At 41.4% G+C, this 25808-nt stretch overlaps 1 protein-coding gene across 1 annotated transcript; it reads right to left on the bottom strand.

Annotated features, from left to right (window-relative positions):
- Nucleotides 1-1558: 1558 nt before the first annotated feature.
- Nucleotides 1559-16877, bottom strand: TM4SF18 (transmembrane 4 L six family member 18). Its single transcript, XM_004379199.2, has 6 exons — nucleotides 16674-16877; nucleotides 16373-16566; nucleotides 13133-13222; nucleotides 7316-7458; nucleotides 2781-2961; nucleotides 1559-1768 (listed from the first exon to the last, which is right to left on the bottom strand). The coding sequence occupies exons 2-6, from the start codon at nucleotides 16547-16549 to the stop codon at nucleotides 1754-1756; spliced, it is 606 nt and encodes a 201-aa protein (XP_004379256.1). The 5' UTR covers nucleotides 16550-16566; nucleotides 16674-16877; the 3' UTR covers nucleotides 1559-1753.
- Nucleotides 16878-25808: the final 8931 nt, after the last annotated feature.

Here is a 25808-nt window from a genome sequence, read left to right as displayed (position 1 = left end):
AACCACCAATTTTGTCTGGACATCATTTTACACTAGGCCAAGTCATTAGCACTATAGGCTGCCCTTGGTTTGAGTGCTCCTCCCAGTTCAACCAGCCGGATTCAGGGTATGGTCATGGGGTACCTGGCTCACTTTCAAGATGCTCCCTTCAACAAAGGCTCTGGACAGGCCAGCTTCCCTTGAAGGAGGCTGTAGGCACAGCAGGTAACAAGGAGAGAAGCATGCTCCCCACTCTCCCCCAGATTCCTGCCCGGCTTTGGCAGAGAGCAGGTGCTGCAGTGCAGAAGTTCTGGCACGAATATTCAACACTGAGTGCCCACTGTGCCCACTGTGTGTTGGACCCTATGGTTGACAGGAAAAGCCAGAGTCACAGATCTTGTCCTCAAGGAGGACATGGAATGTGAAGATATAAAGTTTTTAAATTATACACAAACACACACACACACACACATATAAACCTGTGGCTGTCGAGTCGATTCCAACTCATAGCGACCCTGTAGGACAGAGTAGAACTGCCCCATAGGGTTTCCAAGGATTCGAACTGCCAACCTTCTGTTTTGCACCCTAGCTCTTAACCACTGCACCATCAGGGCTCCATACACACACACACACACACACACACACACACACACACACACACATACACACAGAGGTCTCTGGGTAGTGTAAATGGCTTGCACCCATCTACTAACTGAAAGGTTGGTGGTTTAAATCCATCCAGCAGCACTGCTGAAGAAAGGCCTGGCAATCTAGTTTCATAAGATCACAGCCACTGAAAACCTATAGTGCAATTCTACTCTGAAACACATGGGGTCACCAGGAGTTGGACTTGGTGGCAATGGATTATTTTGTTTGTTTGTTTACACACACACACACACACACACACACACACACACACACACACACAGTGGTCATCCCCCATGACACAGGTATAGAGAACTAACTGGTCAAGGGTCACTTCCTCTAGCCTGTTGAACATGTTCCTGGCCGTGTTCATTTATTTCAAGCTTACGTTTTCAAGTCCCACGTTCACTACCAGGAGAGAGAAAGTGAGGCCAAGAGCTCAATTAGATTATATAAATTTATGTAAAACTTCCTTGGCACTTATCCATATCACTGCTTCTCTCATTAAGAGTTATTCGAAGTGGCATTTCATGACATTTACAGATACTCAAGGGGGTGTGTGTGGGAAAAGCACATGCCATTTAAAGTTAGAAAAGTGGCGATTATTTTTAATACTAAAAACGTGAGTTTTTAAAAAATATTTTAATAGCAAGACAGATTCAATAATGAAAACTTCAAAAATATAGAAAAGGAGGAAGAAAGGTCACCTAGACCCAAATCAACCACGGTTGGCATTTTGGTGTATTTCCTTCTAGATTTACTTTTTATCCTAAATTTTGATTATTTGTTTTTTTGTTTGTTTAGATAGTTGTACTTATACTATATACCTGAATTTATAAACTGCTATTTCACGTAGCATTATTCCTACTCTGCATTTGTCATGACTGTATAATATCTCAACCAATGAACCACCTTTTACTTAATCACTCCCTTAAAGCAAGATTTTTTGGATATTTCTAACATTCTGGAATTTATTGAACAATGTGCAGTGTATGTATTTGCATGAAGTCTTATCCTATATTCATATTTATTTCCATAGTAGAGATTCTTGGAATGGATTTGTTTGATGAAGGGGTATAAATATTTCTGAAGATCCTGATAACATATTACTTGACATTCTTGTCCATATTCAAATGACTCCAGGCTATAGGAAAAGGAAAAACAAAGTGAGTAAAGCTGTAAATTTGGCTTGATTAATGATTCATAATCCAGGTAGAAAATTAAATGTGTAGTTCATACTCAAAACATGGTAAAATAGAAAATATCTATTTGAAACTACTAGGAAAGATATTGTATGTTAAATGGTGTTAAACAAGATCCATGATGTCTTGTTCATGATTCATCTGTGCTCTGGACTTTCTAAATAGGTTTAGCAGTTTCAATTGAAACTAAATTAACATTAGTATTTTAGCAAATTAGGTAGCAGCAGTTTCAGTAGGATAAAGTAAAGACATATTTCCTCTCTTTTTCAAAATCACTTGCTAATGCATTCAGTAGAAAGAAGAATCATTACTGGAACGTAGCAGCATTCAAAACAGAAACTATTTCAAGGGTATAAGATTCCAAGCCTTTGATCTTGATCATGAGTGTTAATCATCTTACAAGCAGGGCCAACAAAACAAAACAAAACAAAACAAAACAACCAAACCCATTGCCGTCGAGTTGATTCCAACTCATAGGGACCCTACAGGACAGAATAGAACTGCCCCATAAGGTTTCCAAGGAGTGGCTGGTGGATTCAAACTGCTGACCTTTTGGTTAGCAGCCAAGCTCTTAACCACTGTGCCACCAGGGCTCCATAAACGGGGCAAATCTCAATAAACGGTAAGACTTTTTTGTGATTTGAGTTATTTCTACACAGAACACTAAAATGTTGCTTATCAGAAACACTTGTGCTGTTTCACAGTTCAAGACAGAGCATAGAGTTTACAACTATTCAGTTGACTCAACTCATACAGACAAGTCAACAGACACGTTGGGATATAAGAAAAAAAAAACTGAGACGTTAGAGCTTGAGTAAGGACGAGGGCAGTAGGAATGGAAAGTGAGTGACGGAATCCTAGAGATTTTTAAAGAAGACATTCAACAAGATTCATTGAATCCTGGGAAGTGAGGGTAAAAGGGAGGAGGGACAGGGGCCAGTGAGGGTCTGTTACCTGGATGATGACTGAGTAGGTTCCACACAGCATCTTGGATAGTTGAATGACTACTCTGATGAGGCAGACCATCACTTGAAGCCCACTGAGGGTTATTAGAATGGAAAATAAAATGATGTTCCACTCCACTACACGTACAGGTTCCAGGCACTGAATCCATGTGCTAGAATCTGTAAGGAAACTGTCAGAGAGGAGGGCAATGGTGAATAAAACCCATAGCCAAGCCTATATATGTGGGCCAAGGAAGGTGGCCATGGGTATTTTTAGATTCTCATGAAATTAATATGTATGATTAAAATATATCAATAAAAAAACCAAACCCATTGCCATTGAGTTGATTCCGACTCATAGCGACCTTATAGGACAGAGTAGAATGGCCCCACAGGGTTTCCAAGGAGCAGCTGGTGGATTCGAACTGCTGACCTTTCAGTTAGCAGCCAAAAGCTTAACCACTGCACCACCAGGGCTCCATCATAATATTAAATGTTAATTATATATTTTAATAATCATTCAGGTACATATATTGAATTCATTGTATGCACAGCACTGAGCAAGCACTTAACTTATTATAAACATGGTACCTGCCCTAGAAAAAATTCCTGTTTGATTAGGAGTCAAGACTCACACTGAAGATTTTAGCAGCAGTATAAGCCCAGCACATTTCAAGACCAAGAGAGAACCCATTCTCCAGGAATCCAGAAGTTGGCCTGGGCTGTCAGGGACAGGTTTGAGCTTGTGTTAAATGTAAAATCACACGTGCAGCAAAATAATAGAGAAACGCTGCTCGGAATCCCTAGATTCTGTCCCAAATCCCTTTAGAGCAGTGGTTTTCAAACTTGAACATGCATCAGCATTACCTGGAAGGCTTGTTAAAACACAGATTGCTGGACCCCACCCCAGTTTCTGAACCCAAAGTCTGGCTGAGGCTCAAGAGTCTACATCTCTAATAAATTCCCAGGTGATGCTGATGTTGCTGACCTGGGGCCCACATTTTGAGAACCTCTGCTTTAGAAGATTACTGTTCTGTAGCTGTTAAGATTTAGATAATGAGGTGGGAACCAATCTGATCCAAAGGGTTTGATCAGTCTAGCTTGGAACAGGATTATGAGAGGTGAGGAGCCAGAATGAAACCATGTCCAGGATGGTCTTCAAGCCTTAAGCCATGCTAAACCAACCTAACTGACTTTTGCTCACTTCCAGGATGGCCATGGCCAGTAGCATCTTTCCTAAGAGCGAGGCTCTGTTGAGCTAAATGGAAATAGAAAAGTGGTCTCCTCAAATTCCCCAAACAAAAGCAACCAAACCTATTGACAGGGCAGAGTTGTATCTAAATATCTGGAGTCCGTAGCCAGGTGGGTTTTTTTCAGACCCCCGGTAGGTAACCTGAGCACTGCCAAGTGGCCCCATCAGGGGAAGGGAGTGGATTCTGCATTTTCATGACACCACCATCACTATGATCTCTTTTTTTCTCTCTCATTTTTTTTTTTCTTTCTTCCTCTTCCATTTCTCTCCTACTCCCTACCGTTAGCTCTATTTTTCCTCGTTTTTAAATTTCCTTTTCTTTATTATGCTCCAAAGGGGCCCTGGTGACACAACGATTAAGTGCTCGGCTGCTAAATGAAAGGTTGGTGGTTCAGACCCACCAGTGGCTCCACGAGAGAAAAGATCTGGAGATCTACTCCGTAAAGATTTCAGCCTGGGAAACTCTATGGGGCCGTTCTACTCTGCCCTATCGGGTGGCTATGAGTTGGAATCAACTGACGGCACACAACGACAACAGCATATGCTCCAGGACACTCAGAGGCACTCTGAGAATTTCTTAATATTACTAATGGCCCTTACGCTGAATGTGGAGTCAGAACTTCTGGATCTGTGCGATCTTGGGCAAGGGACTTGACCTCTCTGGCCTCAAGAGTTATCTGGACAATGGGGGTTAGAATACCTAACCCCAGAATTACTGTGAATATTTGGTGAGAGGTATGTAAAAATGCTTTGCAACCCAGAAAGCAGAATATGGACGTGATTTTCTGCTACAATTTCCCTAGACCTATCTCTTACTTCCTCATGCCCCTATCTCTGTCCCAGCCTCCAGGGAAGCTTAGTCCCCAAGTCCAGTATACGCTCTGCACAGATGCACAGATCATTCAATGCATGAAATCAAGATGACATGCAAGGTTTCTATTTGTTTCCCAGACTATGGTACTATTTATTCTTGTAAACCACGGAGAGTCCTAAGGGCACTCGCAAGGCCTGGTAGGAATAGGGAAGCTTGACCTGACTGCCACTCCAGCATTAACCGTATTAAGTTCTAATTCTCTGTCTCTATCTGCTTCTTTGCGGGACTGTGCCCTCTGAGAGCACTGATCACGTTTTAATCATCTCTGAATGGTCACAATTAAGACCTAAGGTGGTGTAAAGATCAACAAATATTTGTTAAATGAACAACTGAATCAGGATCCACATCAGTCACCACGCCAGTGGCTGAACCCACCAACCACCTAGCAGATGACCATGTGGCATAAAGGGGTGAGCACAGCAATGAGGTTATAATAAAATCTGGCACGTTTTGGGAATTTATTTACTCTCATTTTGTATTAATTTCATTTAATTCTCAACTCTGTGTGGTGGAAATGGTTATTATCCCCAATTTATAGAGGCTCAGAGATATTCAGATACTTGTCAACGATCATACAGCTTATAAGTAGGAGAGGGGGACTTGAACCCAGAGTCATAAGCATCTAAGACCTGTGCTCTGAGGACAACGGTCACCCTAAGGCTTCCTTCTCAACAGCATGTTCTGCCAGGTCTATGTGAGTTCCTAGAGGGCAGGAATCTGTATAACTTCTCTTTGATTCTCTAGCACCTAACCCAAGACCCAGACATGGCAGGTGCCCGATAAATATTTGTTGAAGAAACGCACAAATGAATACCTGATATGCACAATATCAACCTTAACACCTACTCCACCCTGAGTTTGCCAAGCCTCAGAAACTTCTCTAGGAGACCAGAGGTTAAGTTTCCCTGCACCAGTGACCTCCAAACAATGTTTCACCTGCAACCATTTTTAGGTAGATGGAAACAGGTGGAAACCCATATCAAGGGCAGCTTTAAAGGAGTAATGGAGAGGCATTTGGGCAGCCGGTGATTCATGGATCCAAAGGGTAGGCTTCTTTGGTTTTGGGGTGGAGAAAGTTAAGGGCTTGTTGATATAAAAGCTTCACATCTTTTGCACCTAGTGAAAATCCCTGGGTGGTCCGAAAGGTTGGTATTTTGAAGCCACCCAGCGGCACTGTGAAAGAAAGACCTGACAATCTACTCTGTAAGATTATGGCCATTGAAAACCCTGTGGAACAATTCTACTCTGAAACGCGTGGGGTCGTCGTGAGTGGGAACAGACTCGACGGCAACAGGCTTAGTTGTTTTCCAGTGGAATTTTCTACAGTAGAGTCCTCTTTCCTGAGGCCCTGCCAATCCTACAGGAGTGTGGCACCTCCTCCAAGTGCTCAGGAGGCCTGAGGTTACTGTCGAGGTTATCCTGACTTGAGGAAAGCTTTGCTCTCTGAAAGAGGTCACACCACATGGTGTCTTGTGGAACCTTCAGAATGCAGATGGCCATGTGCAAGAAGCAGTTGTGCTGTGAAGGTCTTGGTGGTATGTTAAGGCCCTAAATAAACATGGGTCTTGATCGATAGAGCCAATTCTAGGGATTTGAGAAGAAAGTGTAATGTCCCCACTGGATAGCACAAACAAACACTCCCTCGTTTTATTCCATTAGAATTCAGAGCATAGGATAAGACAGGGAGAGAGTCAATGGGCCTCTCCTGAGTCTGTCTCTGAGCCTTGCTACCTCCTGAGCTGCCTCCGGAAGGCCAGTGGCCCAATAAACCAGCACAAGGCCAGTGTGAGGCATTTTGTGATCCAGGATGGGGTCCTTCTCTTGACATCTGACTCAAGTACCAGCCTTCTGAGCAAGGCTACCTCCTTAGACAATCCTTGGGTACATGGTAGATAAGCTTTTGGCTCCTTTCACAAACTCCTGCATCTAGTCTTGTCTCTGCTCTTGCTTCCTAGTTTTATCTCTGTCTAGCCCTGCTGGTACAGCCCCGGTGTCACCAACCAGGGGCACTGTGACTCTCTCCCAGCCAAGCCCCTTAACAGCTGTAACAAACCACATATCTAACCCGGCTACGAAACAAGATTGAGTTGCTGGAACCACTCAGACCAGGCTCAGCCATTGTCAGACCACAATAATCATTGAGCCCTAGATGGAAGTATAGGAGAAATACTTCGTTCATTTAGATAATTTCCATGACAGCCTCAAAATTTTGGGTGGACATGGCATTGAAAGGTGGAGAGAAAACATCTAAACAAAGATATGTATGGGAAAAAAAGCAGTCTGGATATTAGTAAACAAATAGGAAAATTCTGCCCTAAAGTAGCTACACTGAATCCCAAGGTGACTGTGGGAAATGGGCTTTGTGAGGCCAGGTGTTTCTTACTTTCCGACCTCCTTGCTTTGGGGAATGATTCCTTACCGTCCAGCGGTGCCTTCAAAGGCGTACTCCCAGCCGTTGAGAGTGCGACAGTATGGGCCCTGGACAAGGCCCAAAGCAGATATGACCAGGCAGTATCCAGAGAAAGCAATTCCAAGGGCAGAAAAGATCATCGACAGCAATGTCTAAATTAAACATGGAAGAAGTTTAGTGTCATACAACGGGGATATTGTGGATAAATGATCAGATAGGTACATTGTTCTACTCACCCAAGACTGCTGCAGGCTACATAATACCAAACTGGGAAAATTTAATCCAAACCCATCTGACTTTTAAAAATAATTTCTTAAATGACTTCGTTTGGCATCATGGAGAGGAAACTAGGACGTTTACTAAATTTCTTCCTGCTTTCTGGAATTTTTAAGTTATTAAAATACAGTTAGTCGATAATGATCATCTCTTACGTAAGTGCAGAGAAGGAATGTGATCAGTCAACCTACAACTCTTTTTTGAAGACTTGTCTTTTTCTAGGGAGAGTGGATTATCTATGTATTATAACTTACGACCCCTGTTTTCTCTTGGGAAGATGCCTTAACATACAGTAATATAAGAAGAAATGTGAGGTATTAGCCTAGCTATTCATATTCATGTTTATGTTCATGCTGACATTCAAGTGAGGCTGGGATTAATGGCGAGGAGATGTTTTTGTTTGAGTAAAGAGAATATGTTCAGAGGCAGAAGGATGCAGAGTTGTGATACAGTAAGATGGATCTGATCTAACAAGGATGTCCATACAGACATGAGTAGAGGAAAGAAGCTTATGAAAACAGAGATGATAAGATACAATCCAGCCCTTGAGGCTCTTATAAGGGGAGTGCAGTTTAGAAGCCACATTCAGATCCCAGCGGAAATGGCCTTGAATGGCAGGTCCAGCAGGCTGACCTTCATCCTTCAGGGCAAGGGACTTTTCTCTAACCTTTTATTATAAAAATTTGCAAATTTATTGAAGAATTAAAAGTATAGTGCAATGGATCCCTACATACCCTTTACCTAGCCTCGCCCATTGTTAGTATTTGGAAACATTTGCTCCTTCTCTTTATAAACACACACAGATTTATTTGTACAGTTTTGTTTCTGAACCATTTGAAAGTAAGTTGCAAGCAGACATCAAGAAATCGCATCCCTGACTACATCAGCATTCATCTGCTAAGAATAAAGACATTCTTCTACGTAACCATGATACCATTTTCATACCAAAGAAATTTAACAGTAATTTCATTGTATGATCTGACATCTAATATGTATTCTGGAGTTCCTGGGTCATGCAAACAGTTGACACGTGCTTGGCTGCTAACCAAAAGTTGGAAGGTTCAGGTCCACCCAGAGGCACCTCGGAAGGAAGCCCTGGTGATCTACTTCTGAAAAATCAGCCATTGAAAACCCTGTGAGCATAGTCCTATTCTGACACACATGGAGTTGCCATGACCTGGAGTTGACTCAATGGCAACTGGTTGGTTTAATATGTAATCATTGTATGTTTCCCCAATTTTCCCTTAAATGTATTTTATGGCAGTTTTTCACTTTTTGATACAGGATTCAGTGAAGAGTTATGCACAAGTTTACGTCTCTGTAGTCTCTTTTAATCTAGAATAGTCTGCCTGCCTTTTTATTTTCATTATATTGACATTTTTTTTCTTGTAAGAATCCTGCCAGTTGTCTTGCAGAATGTCCCACATTCTGGCTTATCTGATTGTGTCTGCATGATTGGATTCCGGTTAACGTTTTGGCAGGAATACTACACTAGTGAGGAGGCTGGTCGTGTCAGCTTGTCCCGCTGTTGGTGGTGCTGAATTTGTTCCCTCGATTAAGGCGGTGTCCTTCAGATCTCTCCACTGTAAAAGCCCATTTTCCATTTGTGACTCGTAAATAGTCTGTGAGGTATACTTTGAATCTGTGTCATATCCTGTTCCCTAACGTTTCAACTGATGGATTTAGTATCCATTGATGACCCTCAAATCCACTGATCATCAATGATTACACTGGGGCTGCAATGTGCTGCTTTTTTAAGTCTATCGTTCCTTCTGAATTTATAAATTGTTGTTTTTTCTGCACAGAAGATCTTCCATTTCCCATTTGTCTCTCTCCCACCTGTCTCTTTCTGCATCATGTGCACTCATGGATTTTTCTAATTCAATATGCTATAATCCATAACTCTTATTATTCTTTTAGGTGCCCAGATAGCCCCAAACTTGGCCAGTGGGAACATCCTGTCAAGTCAGCTCCTTTGCGTTTTGGCATGACCCTATTATTCTTTGAACACTTCCTTGCTTTCTGTCACAAGATGTCCAGGCTCCCTTTGAACTTGCCTTGCCTAGACATGAAATAAGCTTTTTTCACTAAGAAGCCATGTAATTGGTTTTTGAGCAAGAACATGACTTGAGCAATATGTGTTTATGGAAGATTGCTCCAGCAGTGGTGTGCATACAAACTGGAAGTGAGAGAACCCAAAGGTATGGATTCCATGTGGAGACAACCTCAAGTTGAGGTGAAAAAGACATTCACTGACTGAAGGAAGAGGTGAGAGAAAAGAACGAATACCGGGAAGAGACATGAAGAAGGAAATGAGTAGCTGGAGATGAGCTTAAAAAAAAAATCCAGAATTTGGGGCCTAGGTGAAACGGAGATAGAAATAGGGATGACAGGAGGAGTAGTTTGGTTTTGGAGAAAGATATATTTAGTGTTAGAAATGTTGATGCTAAGGTGAGAGTAGGCCAAACGAACAGAAATGTGCAATAGTCAGTTGATGGTAAACTCAAGAGCCAAGGCTGGGAAAAGAGACAACAACAAATGTGTAATTACAGGATCAAAAATTAATTAAAACTATATTTCCTTTTTAAAAACTCATTTCCTGATTACAAAAATAATACATGCACTTTATGCAGAACTGGAGAACATATTTTAAAAAACATAAAGAAGAAAGAACAATTCTGCTCCCCCTCACTTGCTATTAATTATTTCATCAGCATTTTCACCTATCATTAAAAGCTCTTTGAAATTATATTTCTCAAGTTGATTTTAATAGAATTTTACCTCTTCGTGGGGTGAGATAAACAGGGCTACTTTATTATTTACTATTTTACAGTAGATCACTGTTCCAAAAAATAAAAATGCAAAAACAAACCAGTTGCTGTCAAACTGATTCTGACTCATGGTGACCCCATGTACTAATTATATTTTAAAAAGAAAATTTGCCTACTCACCAGTGCCAGCTTCCAAAAAGGAAGAAGGATGTTTTGAAAAAGACTACGTACCTTGTTTACCAAATGTATCCTGAAGCAATTCACTAGGACAATCAGTGAAGAATTTCTTCATTTGAGGAAATTGAAAACCATAGTATAATATATAAGTATGTGTACACACACACATACACATTACAATCTAACGAGCACGATCCTACTGCACAAAAGGGGCAGCTTCAAAATAAAGTTGGACTAAGAACTCTGAGTCAAAGTTTCGTTTTTGGTGAGACATAGATTGAGAATGGAACCTACCTAACAGGGCTGTTACGAAAACTAAAGGAGACAATGGATGTAAAAATTATGTGAAAAGTGTAGAGTAGAATCAAAATCTCAGCTACCGTTTCAAGTGTTCTTCTTTGGCCAATATCTGTTTTTCAATGTTAACAACCCACAAAGTTTTGGCAGAAGACCAGCCCCCATGGAGGAATAAATAGCAATGAAGAAGTAAATTTTAGGTGACTTCAACTTCCGTTCTGGGGTTTCAGAATTTGCTCACTGGGACAGACTCAGATTTAGCTTGCAAGATGTATATTATTTGGTGCACACAATTTTTAAAATTAGAATTAATTGCCAACATTTTATAACGGAGAGGTTTCATATAAAAATATGCATTTCTACTTTCTCTTGAAAACTAAGAATCATTGCCCAACTTTATCACGGTAACAATCAGCCGGACTTGACGAGTACCTCCCTCCCCTCCTTAAATGGAAAATTTGCTCTAATGTCTAACAGGCTCACTTCTTTCATTTACATAACGTATTTGGCTCCTGGGGGCATCTGAGCTGGGCTCCCTATTCTATAGCCTACCTTGGAAAAAACAAGCAGGGGATCCAGTTCATCTCTGCCCCTTGCTGCTGCTTCACCCTTCAGATGTCACTCATCTCAGCCAATGCTGATTATAAGACCCTGTTCAGGCTCTAGACTTTTTCTAGCACACATCTGAGCTGTAGATGCTAATAGTGAGTTAAAGCAAATTGAACACATTTACTTTTACTTTACACTTATAATGGCCCACACATTTGTTCTCCAGGAATTCCTCAAGTATCGTAGCTTGCCTGTGTACCTGAATCCATGACTTCACCTAGGCAATTTGGAAGGCTCTTCCATAACTATAAACAGCTATAGGGGGATGTGGGAGTCAATAGGCTAAGGAAACAAGAACACACACACACACACACACACACACACACACACGCACACACACACACACACACACACACGGTGTAGTTTAACTCTTCTGCACCAGGGGTGCAGTGCTAAGTTAACCAACTAATTTAATTTTTCCAAAGGTATCTATCAAAGAAAGCTGGCTATATCATCTTGGTTGCACATTCAAACCTCCTGGGGAGATTTAAAACTTAACTATACTCAGGTTGCACCTCAGACCAACTACATCAGGGACTCTGGAGGTAGGACCCAGGTATCATTATTTTTTCAAGCTCCCCAGGTGATTGCAGTGTGCGGCCAAGGCGTGGACCCACTGCGGTAAAGAATGCCTGCCAGACCTCCTGGGAAAGCGCCTCTTAGTTAATGAGTCACGTGTCTTCTCTGAGCCCCAGGTGCCTCTTCTGTAAAATAGGAGTCACAATGACCTAATTCACTTGGTAAATGTGAAAGAACTACAAAGTACTATGCAAGCAGGAGAAACGATGACAGTGAGGAAGAGGAGAAAAAGGATGATGGGAGAAATGTCAGAACCCACTGTCTGCCTGTTGAGCACAGGCTGAGAAGGATTGGTTGTGTTATTCTCCCTTGATTCTATTTTAACTTTTTAAAATTTCAATTTAAAAAATGCACATCTCATACACACAAAAACATGGATAAATCTAAAAATCATTATGCTGAGGGAAAGAAGCCACGTAGGAAAGACAAATACTGTATGATTCCATTTATATAAAATGCAAACTAATCTACTATGATAAAAAAATAGATCATAGGTTTATCTTTGGGGGTGATGGAATGTTCTGTATCTGGATTGTGATGGTCACATGGGTGAATGTGACTGTTAAAACTCACAGAACTACACACTTTTCATGGTTGTCATTTATTGTATGTAAGTTGCTCCTCAATGACATTGATGAGGTAAAAAAACTCTCACAGCAACCCATTTAGGAAAAACCAAAATCCAAACCCATTGCCCTCGAGCCGATTCCAACTCAGAGTTGACCCTATATGACAGAGTAGGACTGCCCTGTTGGGTTTCCAAAGCTGTAATCTTTACAGGAGCAGATTGCCACATCTTTCTCCTGCAGAGCGGCTGTGGGTTCAAACCAAAGACCTTTTGATTAGCAGCTGAGCACTGTGCCACCAGGGATCCTGGTCCAGTTGGGAAAAGGTAGTATTATTTCCTAAATTCCAGTTGTCTTTAAGTCCTGAATTTCTAAAAAACGTCAGCAGAGCAAAGGTGGAGGAGAGACTGTGAGCAAAATGGAAGACAACCTTTGGAGTCAGTTCTTGGGCTCTGAACTGATAGGTCATGGAGACAATATGCCGTGTTTCTGAGAGAGAGGAAAGAAAGCTGAAGCCCACTCTACCATCCACAAAAAAGCGTTGCTCTTACCATGTACTTTTTGCCGCAGTTTTCACTCTGACAACATTTAGGGTTGTTTTCACTCTCCAACACAAGAAGAGCTGCTGCTACTATAAGCATCTATAGGAAGAAGGGGTAAAACGTCAGAGAAAGAATGCTAGTTTCCATCCACGTTCGTAGGGAGACGGTGATTCCAGAAATAGACTCGAGGGCCAGGTAGACGTCAGTTCGAATCCCAGATCTCCCACTTTCTAGTTATGTGAGCTTGAGGATCCTTCACTTTCAAATAATGTTGAGTACTCCCTCATTGGGTTGTTACGAAGTAATGTATGTAAAATTTTGAGCACAGTACTTGGGTGATAGTAAGTGATTGATAAATGTTAGCTATTATTATCATCATGTTTACCAGTTGGAGCCCTGGTGATGCAGTGGTTAAGAGTTCGGCCGCTAACCCAAAGGTCAGCAGTTCAAATCCACCAGCTGCTCCTTAGAAACACTATGTGGCAGCTCTACTCTGTCTTATATGGTCGCTGTGAGTCGAAATCGACTTGACGTCAACTGGTTTTCGGTTTACCAATTATCAAAAGCTAAGGATTAAGGAGGAATAAATGGTACGAACATGGGGAAACCATCCTAGACAGCAAAATCTGCATTTCTCACTAACTCCATTGTGGAGGATCTGGGTAATATAAAACTAACCACCAGTAACTAGGTGCTGTTGAGTCAATTTCAACTCATGACAACCCCATGTGTGTCAGAGTAGAACTGTGCTCCATAGGGTTTTTAGTGACTGATTTTTGGGAAGTAGATTGCCAGGCTTTTCTTCTGAGGCACCTCTGGGTGGACTCAAACCTCCAACTTTTCAGCTAGCAGCTGAGCACGTTAACCATTGGCACCACCCAGGGAGTCCAAACCTGAAACTACATCTCTTAATTCGAGGTAAAGTAAGTTCAATTTCCTCATACATTGAAATCACCTCAGGTCCAGATTTTCCAATGCATTTTATCTGTATCAAGCCAGCAAATGGGAAGAATTCAATGCATGATACTTACCTTTCTTGGTAATTTAGGCAACGGGATCAAGCTCTGGAAAGAACATAGATGTCTTTACTATTGTAATTTCCAATTTGGGTGGATATGGAGTTGCTTATGGCATATTCTCCATCTACCCTTTACCCTCTGTTTTCAGTACTGAATTCCTAAGCTGAGTTCACTGTTATTTTAACGTTGGTAGCGAACCTTTCCAGTTTCCACATTCCTTCAGTCTCCATTTATTTATCTACCCATTGAATTATTTATCTATTTTCCTCTACTTTGTTGCAGTTACAATAATATTTTTTCCAAGAACTGGATAATAAAAAACAACGAACTGTTTCTTTTCTCCAGTTTTAAATTATTTCTTGGAAAATAAGCTAAAGGGTCCCATATTCCTTTCAAGGCCATTAATTATCATAGATTTTAATAAATTCTAGTTTAACCTTATTTATGACTTGCACCTCTTCCATTTATTACAATTACATATTGAGGGAAACAATGAGGAGATATATCTGAAGCACAATACAAAATTTCATTGCAATATTGGTAGAAATAGAGATTTACAGCCTTGGAAACCCTATGGGTCACTGTGAGTTGGAATCGACTCGACGGCAGTGGGTTTGGGTGAGAAGTAGGCCTATACCCTGGAGTCCTGCTGTTTGTGTATCACCTGTGTTGAAGGCGAAACTGCCTTTTGTTTTGTTTTGTTTTAAAATATAATTGCAATAAGAGGACTCAAGAATACTGGAGGAAAATTACCCGTAATTCCACCACCCTTACAAGTTTTTACGTATTTCCTTTCATAGTTTTCCCACCTAAGTATGTTTTTACATAGTTGCAATCATAATTTACCCACCATTTTGTTGTATCTTTTTTTTCACCTAACACTAAATAATATACATTTTCCGCGTTACTACAGTTTCATGATTACAGTTTTGATCACTGCATGGAGTGAATGAGCCAATTTCATCCAGCCATTTCTCTGCTAGCATGCTTCTGGTTATTCACTATTAAATAACCACTGCCGCAAATACCTGTTCATATAGCTCTTTCCTTGTTTAGGATTTATTTCCTGAGAATGAAATGTGATCTTTAGGATTACCAAGTCAAAGCACATAAGCATGTTCATGGCTCTTGACACAGCGCACCAAACTCTTCTCCAATGATTTCCATTTATTTATAGTGCCGCCAACGTTGGTTACCGACCTATTACATAGAAACTTCCATAGCATGGGGTATTAACATTCTGAAGTTTACTAAGTTCACATGCAAAAAACAATATGTAAATAAAAACTGCTTTACAACATAGCCACTGAAATATTATACCCACGAAGATGTAGCGATAGATTATAACGAATTTTCTTCTACATTATCAGTGCGACTGTAAGCTTACAGCGCACACTGTATTGTTTTTAGAAATAATACGATCAGGAAAAGTGTCTTCCCCTGAGATGCCAACATGATTTACTATCCGTTTGTTTATTTTTAAAGGGCGCAAATTCATCACAAAAACATTCATAGGTTCTTACTATGGATAATTTGATTTAGTTTTCAAAAACACCCTCGTTATTAGGGGTATAACGTAGGACCATTTACTGATGACGCGCCGCATGTTTCAATGAATATTTACAATCCCAACAGTCACTAGCTCTGCCCTAAGCGCTTTCTGTATGTGATTTTATTTAATCCCCACAATTGCCCTGCAAAGTAAATACCTCGACCCACGTTTTTCAAACAAGGAAATTAAGGCTCAAAGCTAGTGAGTAACTGGGCGAAGCTCTCAGAGCACAAATGACACGCTGAGATTTAAACGCAGGTTTACCGGAATGCTCAAGTCTGTCTGTTTTCCACACCACCCGAACCATCCCCCAAGCTAGAGAAATGATGAGTACAGATAGAAAACCTGTTCTGGAAAAAAGCAATGCCACTGGAGGTTACCTAGTTGAAATTAATAGGCAGGGCTCATGGGGACTAACATTTCTACCCTCCAGTGTCCCACGAGCTTTCATCGGACTAACTTCCTGCTCTGCTGAAACGACATAAACGTGCAATGTAGCTGAAAACAAAGCTCCTCAAGCTCCAACCAACTCCCCTCCCCTCCCGCAGCCCCCACCCTCCAAATCCTCAACCCAGGATCAGTAGAATGACTTCTCCATTATTTATCATTTTTACTAGCAACAAGAATGCCTAGTAAAAGTCCCCTCATGCGATCCCAAGTCTCCCAAGTCACACTCACCATGACACCTGAGAAACAGATTCCTTCAAAGTACCACACGTAGTTGGTGAGTTTATTGCCGGACGCGTAGGAAGCTTGCCCATTTGGGAAATACAATAATATATTAACAGTTATACTCCAAAGTGCCAGTGGAATCAGTAGACCACTTAAGCAGCCTCCGCACTTCCGAGACCCCATTTTGCCCTGCTGGGAACCTGCAGCAAGGTTCAAGAGTGCAGAATTACATAAAGCCTCTTTTTTTTCCTTTTCCCTTCCTACCTGTCTTTTTTTCCCTTTTTTTTTTTTTTTGGAGATTATCTGCCACTTTCTGGGTCACAGCCCCTTACTTCATATTCATGAGGAGCCGGAGAGTTGGATATAAGTGCAGCTGGACAATCTCGGTGTGAAATAGTGGTTTACTGTTTGGAGAACAATAGACAATGATCATCGGCTGAAGAGCTAAGCTGGTGTTCATCCTGTGCCAAAGGAATGTGGTGTTTTTCACTGCTTTTTAAAATAAGTCGTTTTCCTCTGGATTAGAGCACTGAAGACTTAACCCTGAGCGTGTTTTAAGAAGGAAGTTGGAACGGGAAGGGGTTGAATTGAGTTTGGCAAATTTTATCCAACAGGAGCGGACAGAACTCTTGAAGAGAAAGCTATCAAGGGAGTTTGTAATAGAGCATTGTGTGTTTATTAGAAGATCCTGATTTTACACCACATAGAGCTGTCTTTCATTTGGTATTGAGTATTGTGTGCTCCCTCTTCTCCAAGCATTATTCAAGCTGCAGGGGCACAAAAAGGACTAAGAAAGGGACAGGTGGGTGAGAAAAACAAGACATCACAGTCGGTGGGTTTATTGCTATAAGACCTGTCTGTAAGCGTTTTCCTTCCAAGAATTTGCATTTGGTATCTCTTTAAAACTCATTACCTCCCTGAAAAATAGTAACAGGTGTGGATTCCTATCTTTCTTACTATTAAGGAAAAGGAAGTAAGCGAAGCTGGGTAATTTGATTAAGACTTTATGAGTAATGAGTTTGAAACAAGAATTTAAGAATTCTCCTTTCCAAATGTTGCTCTAAATTTAAAGAGCCACAGATCCCCCCTAATTATGACAGGAGGCGAGGGTGATGGGAAGGAGTCTTGGGACTAATACGTGAAAGATGAAATAGAAGGTGGGAGTTAAGAGCTCCAGGGTTTGAACCCCAGTCCCACCCCTTCCTACTGGTAGCCCCTTGACTGTGTTTTGACTCTGGACCAATTACTTGACTTTCTTAAATCTCAACTTCTTCAGCTATGAAACGGGAATAAAAAATAGTTCCTTTCCCAGAGCAATAATGTGAGGCTTAAACGAGATTATGCGTGCAAAATAGGTCAGATGCATACAGAGACCAGCAATATATGAGACATCATTAGTAATAGAAAGGGTAGTTAGAAGAACAAAATAGAACAGAGATCAGAAGTAGCCAAATCTGCCTCTTTACTGCTTTCTGTATCCAAAACCCAATCCTGCATCATGAACTCTTAAATTGGTCCCAGAAGTATTTATATTTAAGATGTTATTGTCCTCTAAACCAAGCCAAACCAAACCCATTGCCATCGAGTCGATTCTGATTCATAACGACCCCATAAGACAGAGTAGAACTGCCCCGTAGAGTTTCCAAGGAGAGGCTAATGGATTGGAACTGCAAATCTTTTGATTAGTAGCTGAGTTCTTAACCACTGTGCCACTTTCTCTAGGAAGTGTTATACTATATAACATGTATACTTTTAATTCAAGAGAATACAAATTTATTTTTATACAAATAATTTATAATATTATGATTATACTGTTTTTAAAAAATAAAGTACTCGGAACCACTTTTGGATGAAAACAAAACAAACCTACAAACCAACAGTCTTATTTATCCTTAATAGGATCCAAAGAGGTTTCATGGCACCTCTTGGTGGATGTGATTTTTTTTTTTTTTCCCTGTAGTGTTTTTGATCAAAGTGCATCAACAAAACCTGGACATTAGATATTTTTTCCAGTGACACAGAAACAGCCTAAAATCATATTTACTAGAGCCCTTGGAATGATTGGAGAGAGCAATAACATGTTTAGTCAAATATTCGTTGAACCTCTCCTAAGTGTGGAGAGAGATCAGTGAACAAGACAGTCTAAAATCCCTGCGCTCATTGAGCTTGCATTCTGCTGTAGGGGAGAATAATAACAAATAAATATATAAGTAAAACAGATGGTATATCAGGTGGTGATAAAACCAACGAAACCAAACTCATTGTCAATTCTGACTCATAATGACCTATAGGACAGAGTAGAACTGCCCCATAGGCTTTCCAAGGAGTGCCTGGTGGATTCAAACTGCCGTGATGGTCAATTCTGACTCATAATGACCTATAGGACAGAGTAGAACTGCCCCATAGGCTTTCCAAGGAGCGCCTGGTGGATTCGAACTGCCGTGATGATAGTGTGGCTAAAATACCAGAGGGTGGGGGTAGGGATGTAATTTCAAACCACAAGGTCAGGGAAGACCTTACTGAGAGGTGACATGTGAGCAAAGATCTGAAGGACGTGGAGGATGTGAGTCATACAAACAACTTAGAGAAAAGCATTCCAGGGAGAAAAAACTGCAAATGTGCGAAAGTTAACCACAACAATGAGGCCACTGTGGCTGGAGCCAAGTAAGAGAGGAGAAGAGTAGTAACAGTAATGTTCAAGATTAGTTTTGAGCAGGAAAACGACTTGATATTTTAAAAGATTCAGTCTGGTTGTTGTGTTGTGAATAGGTTGAAAGGGGTGAAAAGAAGGAGATAAATTCTGAAGATATTTCAATAATCCAAGTAAAAGGTGATTATGAGTTCTGATGAGTTCTGAAGCCATTTCGATAATCCAAGTAAAAGGTGAGTATGAGTTCTGATGAGTTCTGAAGCCATTTCAATAATCCAGCTAAGAGATGATGGTGGTTTGGACCATGATAGTAGCAGCAGAGATGATGAGAAGAGGCTGGGTTCTGGATATATTTTGAAGGAAGGATTTGGCAAATGATTGGATGGAGATGTGAGAGGAAGAATCAAGGATGACTGGGCCTGGGGCCTGGGAAACTGCAAGGATGGAGCTGTCATCAACTGAAATGGGTGAGACAGCAGAACGAGCAGGTTTGGGAGGGGGAAGATTAGGTGGTCAGTTTCAGACACTGAAGTTCTGGGATACATATTAGAAAGCCGAGTGGATATGCCAGTGAGGTAGCTGGATACACAATTTGAAGTTCATGGAAGAGGTCTGGGATGGACTATAAATATGAAAGCTATCAGTGAAAAAATGTTATTTACAGCCATAAGACTACGGAAACAAATGGAGAAGAGGTCCAAGGACTAAATCCTGGATAGTCAGTGAATTGAGTTTGGGGGAAATCAGCAATGGAAACTGAGGAATGGCCACTGAGTTAGGAGAAAAATAAGAGGCTTGTCCTGGAAGTTGAGTTTCCAGGAAGAGGGAGTGTTCAACTGAGAGAACCATTGTAGATAAGGCAAACAAATTGAGACCTGAGAATTGGCTATTGAATTTAGCAATGTAGAGGCCACTGAAGACCTTGACAAGAGGAACGTTAGTGGTGGGAAAGGGATGACCGTCCAACTGGAGTAGGGTCATGAGAGAATGGGAGCAGAGGAATTGGAAACCAAAGAGATAACTCTCTTGGGGAGTTTTGCTGTGAAAAAGAGCAGAGAAATGGGGGCAGTGCTGGAGGCAAGGTGGGAGTCAAGAGAAAAAAATTCATGGGAAAACGTGTAGCATGTTTGTATACTGATGGGAATGTTCCTGAAGAAGGTGGGGGAGGTGGGGATTGACAGTGCAGGAGAGAAAGGGGAGAGTGGATGGAGCATGTCCTTGAATAAGTGAGAAGAGATGGGAGCACGTGCAGGAACTGGCCTTAGATGGAGAAACTGGTCTTAGATAGGAGCATGGACAATTCATCCTAGTAACAGAAAGGAAGACAAAGCATATGGACCTGGAGGTGGTTATCAAGAACTTCTGATTGCTTCTTTTTTCTCTGTGAAACAGGAAGTAAGTTTACCAGCTGAAAATGAGAAGGGGGGAGAGGGTGTTGGAGGTTTAGAGACAGGAGAAGGTATGAAACAATTGCCTAGGAAAGTAGCGGAGTTTACATTCCCTAGGGAAATGGGGTGGGGGCGCTGGCGGTTTAGTGGTAGAATCTAGCTTTTCATAAGGGAGATCCAGGTTTGCTTCCCAGCAAATTTGCTTCATATGCAACCACCAACCATCTTTTGGTAGGGGCTTGCATGTTGCTCTGATGCCGAACAGGTTTCAGCAGAGCTTGCATACTAAGACAGACGAGAAAGAAGGGTCTGGCAATCTACTTTTCAGCCAGTGAAAACCCTATGGATCACAGCGGTCCAACTGGCAACTACTCCTACGGGGATGGCACAGAACAGAGCGGTGTTTTGTTCTGTTGTGCGTGGGGCTGCCAAGAGTCGGGGGCTGCGTGAACAGTAGCTGACAACAACGACAACAGGAAGATGTGGCAGAATTGCTGGCAGACAGTAGGCCAGTTTGATTCTCGGATCCTGAATTTATAGTGAGACTAGACAGCATGTTGGGGGTGGCAGGTGTTCTTCCTTAGTGAAGTTCAGCTGCCTAGGTGTGGGCACAGAGTAGTAAGAAAACTGGAATCAACCAGGATTGGGACTTTGCCAGGGCATAAGAAGGCAGTTGGAACGCCTGTAAGGTTTACCCTTGCCCAGTAAATTTCTGTGCATTACCTCTGTCTTGTTCATTGCAAATAGGTTTCAAATTTAGAGATTCTGATTCTTTGACAGTGGCTGCCTGCACAGTGGTTCTTTGGAAGCCGTACTGGTTTCAGTGGGAAATAGATATAGGGTAGGTAGATTGGTGATGTCTGCCGTTGGGAGGGGGTCAGGAAAGGGCAACATGCATGGTATTCCCAAGTTTTGGTGAAGCACAGAGAGGTGTCTCTACTGATGGCTCCATATCACAGATAGTTACGGAGACTTGGGGGGGAGGGTGCAGAAACAATTGTCACTTGAGAGGCTGGTGGGTACGCATGACAGAAGCAAATGGAGAGGATATGACTGGCTAGAAAACTTGATAAAATGGTGAAAAGGGGAGTTCGGCGATTTCTTTGGTCTGTGGTTTTTCCATTAGTAAAGCCATGTAATGAAGTAAATTATGTTACTAAAAAGTGTACCTAATTCCATTCCTAAGAAAACTCTTTTTTAACCTGTCTCCTGGAGCAGCGGGGTGTGCTCATAAATAACATTCTTGAAGCCATTTGCCCGCAGTAAACTCCCAAGTTTCTTGCCAAGGAATTCTTACTAAATCAGGGTTTTCTTGCTGGTCCTCCCCTCCTCAGGAAGAGTCACTGGGCTGCTGTGATTATTGGTTGCCTGTAGCCTTGCTTCCTGTTCTCAAGAGCAGAGCTTAGGAAATCCGCAGGATGCCTGCTACCAAGGGATGTAGTGACTCAAGAGGAAACACTCCACCTAAAATAGTGCTGGCATGCAGTCTCTGAGTCACTTTGGAATCAGAGTTCTTGTAGGACCCTGGCCTTCACCCCACAGGTGATGGGAAGTAGAAAAGAAGGAAGTATCTGAAAGAAGTTTATCAAAATCAACAGTTTGAGATGAAGATAAAAATGAACAGCAGAAAAAGCTAGTATACAGAGAGAAATTTCACGCTGGAATTCAAAGTAGATGAATTGTGAGTTCTTGCATTGACCATGGGCATAAAGTGCTGGCAGTGGCCCAATTTAGGGACACACTGAGCGTGAATATTTTCTTAAAAACCTATTAGGAAAACAGTAGAACAGCTGTGTAAACAGAAGTGGACTGTTTGCACACGGTATCCTTGATTTTTGTGTTTCTAACTCTTTTTCTAGGGTTATCTAGCCCAAAATGTTAATGGTGTACTGAGGTTTAGAAACCCTGCTAGACTCTGGGTTTATCTCCACCCAGGGTAAACATCTCCCGGCATTTTGCCTACTGAGAGAAGAGAAGGAGTATATAATTCCTCTTCAAATCTCGCCAAGCAATAGTCTGCATTTGGAATGTCCTCTCAGATCCTTGTCTTACCTGCCCTTGGTCGCCTTCCACCTGGCTCCCAGCCATCCAGAGCCCGTTTATTCATTCACTCTCTTCACAGTGAGACAGCCTGAGGAACTGTGTTCAGTAGTTTATTCTATAGGCATGTACTGAGCATCTAATACTTAACAGGGAGACTGCTGAAGTGAGGAAGACCCGTTCCCTGCCCTCAAGATGCTCAAGAGTTTACTTGGAGACCTGTTGTTGTTGATAGGTGCCATCCAGTCAATTTCAACTCATAATGTCCACATGTGACAGAGCAGAACTGCTCCATAGAGTTTTCTAGGCTGTAATTTTTAGGGGCTGTGGAAAAGTTAAATAAAAAGTTTGCAATACAAACCATTCAGTCTCCAATGGATTTAATCATAGGCTTTTTGAAAGCATAGACAGGCAGCAACCTTGAATGGAGCTGGGATTTAAGGGCAATTTCTTGAAAGAGTGGGGGACAGAACTGAGTCTTCAAGGTCAAGAAGGTAGCTGGGCAAACTAGATTCAATCAGAGTTAAACATTTGTTAGTAGACAAATGCAATGTGTGAAGCTTGGTTGGATCCTTGGTTTGAAATAAAAACACTGTGAAACATCTTGGGGACATTTAGGAAAACAAAAATATTGACCGAGTATTAGATGATGTTTGGGGTTTGTGGTTAATTTATTTTGGGTATATTAGTGGTGTACCTATGAAGGAGGTTGTTCTAAATTTTTAGAATATGCAGACACCTTACTGTGAAATGGTTTAGGAAAAAAAAAAAGAAAGAAAAAGGAGAGGAAAAATGGACACATGGTAGACAGATAAATGGAGCAACTGTGATAAAATGTTGAATTTGAATCTGGACGGTCATCTTACTAGTTTTTCAATTTTCCTGAAGTTTTGAAAGTTTTCAGAAAAAATAGTTGAAAAAAAAGTACCTTGCTAGACACTCAGTTGCAGAAATGGCCATACCACCCAAAGTTCAGAGGATGCTTTCATCTAAGGAATTCAAAGTAGTAGCCCAAACAGCTGCAATAGCCCGAACAGAGCCACCAAGTCAAGAAAGAGTGTAGCTCACTCTGCAACTTGGAGCTGGTGGGGTTTGGCTCTGCGGTGAGCTACCTGTGTGGGAAGCAAAGGGGGCATTGGGAGGGAGGGTGAGAACAGAGCTCAGAGATGGAAGGGTCTTGTAGATGCCGGGCTGAGGAGTTTGGACTTAATCCTGAGGGAGGCAGCACCAATGAAGAGTAGAGGGTATCTTAAAGACACATTCTGGCTGCAATTTGAAGAATGGTTTAGACTTTTGGAAGGTCAGTAATTCCGTCAAAAATTGTTAGCTCCATGGAGTCAGCCCGCAACTCATGGTGATCCCATGCATAACAGAACCAAATACTGCCCGGTCCTGTGCCATCATCGTGATGGGTTGTAGATCGGATAATATTCCATATAAAGAGGGCCAGATGCTGGCAAGGATGAAGAGCAATGGGAATTCTCATTTGTCGCTAATAGGAATGCGAAATGGTGTACTTTGGAAGAGAGTTTGGCAGTCTCTTACAAAGTTAAACAAACACATACCATATAACTCAGCAATACCACTCCCAGGCATGCACTTAAGAAAAATGAAATCATATCCACGCAAAGATATGCATGAGAATGTTTAGAGCAGCTTTATTCATAATCACTAAAAACTGAAAGCTGTAGAGGATTAGGAAAAAAGAGGAAGACCCTTGACGAGATGGATTGACACAGTAGCTGCAACAATGAACTCAAGCATAGCAACAACTGTGAGGATGGTGCAGGACCGGGCAGTGTTTCATTCTGTAATACACAGAGTCACTCTGAGTCGGAACTGACTTGACGGCACCTTCCAACAACAACAGCAACAAAAGCTGGAAACAACTCAATTGTCCATCAACTAGTGAATGGATAAATATATTATGCATTCATAAGCAGAGTACTAATCAACAACAAATAAGAATGAACTACTCATATGCATGTGAAAGCTGGACAATGAATAGGGAAGACCAGAGAAGAATTGATGCCTTTGAATTATGGTGTTGGTGAAGAATATGGAATATACCATGGACTGCCAGAAGAACGAACAAATCTGTCTTGGAAGAAGTACAGCCAGATAGCTCCTTAAAAGCAAGGATGATGAGACTTTGTCTCACATACTTTGGACATGTTATCAGGAGGGACCAGTCCCTGGAGAAGGACATCGTGCTTGGTAAAGTAGAGGGTCAACAAAAAAGAGGAAGACCTTCAAAGAGATGGATTGACACAGTGGCTGCAGCAATGGGGTCAAGCATAACAATGATTGTGAGGATGGCGCAGGACTGAGCAGTGTTTCCTTTTGTTGTAGACAGGGTCACTATGAGTAGGAACTGACTCAATGGCACCTAATAACAACAAAAACAACAACTAATACATTAAACAACATGGACGATCTCACAAAGCTTATGTTAAGTGGAAGAAGGCAGACTAAGAACTGTATGATTCCGTTTATGTGACATTTTGAAAAAGACAAAAATACTGGGACCCACGTCAGATCGGTGGTTACGGGACTGAGATGAGGGAGGAAGCTGACTGCAAAGGGGTTCGGAAAACTTTTTGGGGTAATGGAAACACTTTCTACAATATTTTTAGTGTGGTGGCTGTTATGCAACTATATAGGTTTATCAAAAGTGTACACACGAAAAGAAAATTCTACTGCATAGAAGTTGTCTTAATATACCCGACTGTCCCAACAGGGGAAAAAAATAATAGGACTTGAGGACTGATTGGATAGAGGATTGGAAAAGGAAAAGTGAAAGATTTTTCAGTGATGAAGAGAACAGACATACTAACGAGCAGAGATGTCAGAGGGTAATACTGTTACAAATGGCAAAGTGCTGGAAGAACAAAATGCTAGATCAAGTTACTTCTCGGAGTAATTCAGAATTACAAAATATTTTCATCTATTCTTATGTTATTACTTTAGATGCTGATTTGGTACCAGTATCAGAAAAATGTTATTAAGCATATAATGGATTCCCAAGGATAAATTTATATTCGAAGAACACAGAGGAAGTTTCTATGTATGTAAGTATGCATGATAATTTTCCTTAGGATATATTTTTCACTGATTTTACATGTTCTTTAAATGATTAAAATGTATGCAAAATGCTTTCTTATCCTAATTAATAAAAAATACTAAATGTTCATTAAAAAATAAAGAATGCCTATACTATTGTGGGCAGGAGCCCTGGTGACGCAGTGGTGAAGCTCTCCGCTGCTAACCGAAAGGTGGGTGGTTTGAACCCACCACCCCGCTCTGTGGGAGAAAGATGTGGCAATCTGCTTCCGTAAAGATTACAAGCTTGGAAACGCTATGG

Source organism: Trichechus manatus, unplaced genomic scaffold (assembly GCF_000243295.1).
Source record: "Trichechus manatus latirostris isolate Lorelei unplaced genomic scaffold, TriManLat1.0 scaffold00062, whole genome shotgun sequence".
Taxonomy (NCBI): domain Eukaryota; kingdom Metazoa; phylum Chordata; class Mammalia; order Sirenia; family Trichechidae; genus Trichechus; species Trichechus manatus.
Note: the sequence above shows the minus strand (reverse complement) of the source record. Positions and strands in the feature narration are given on the sequence as shown.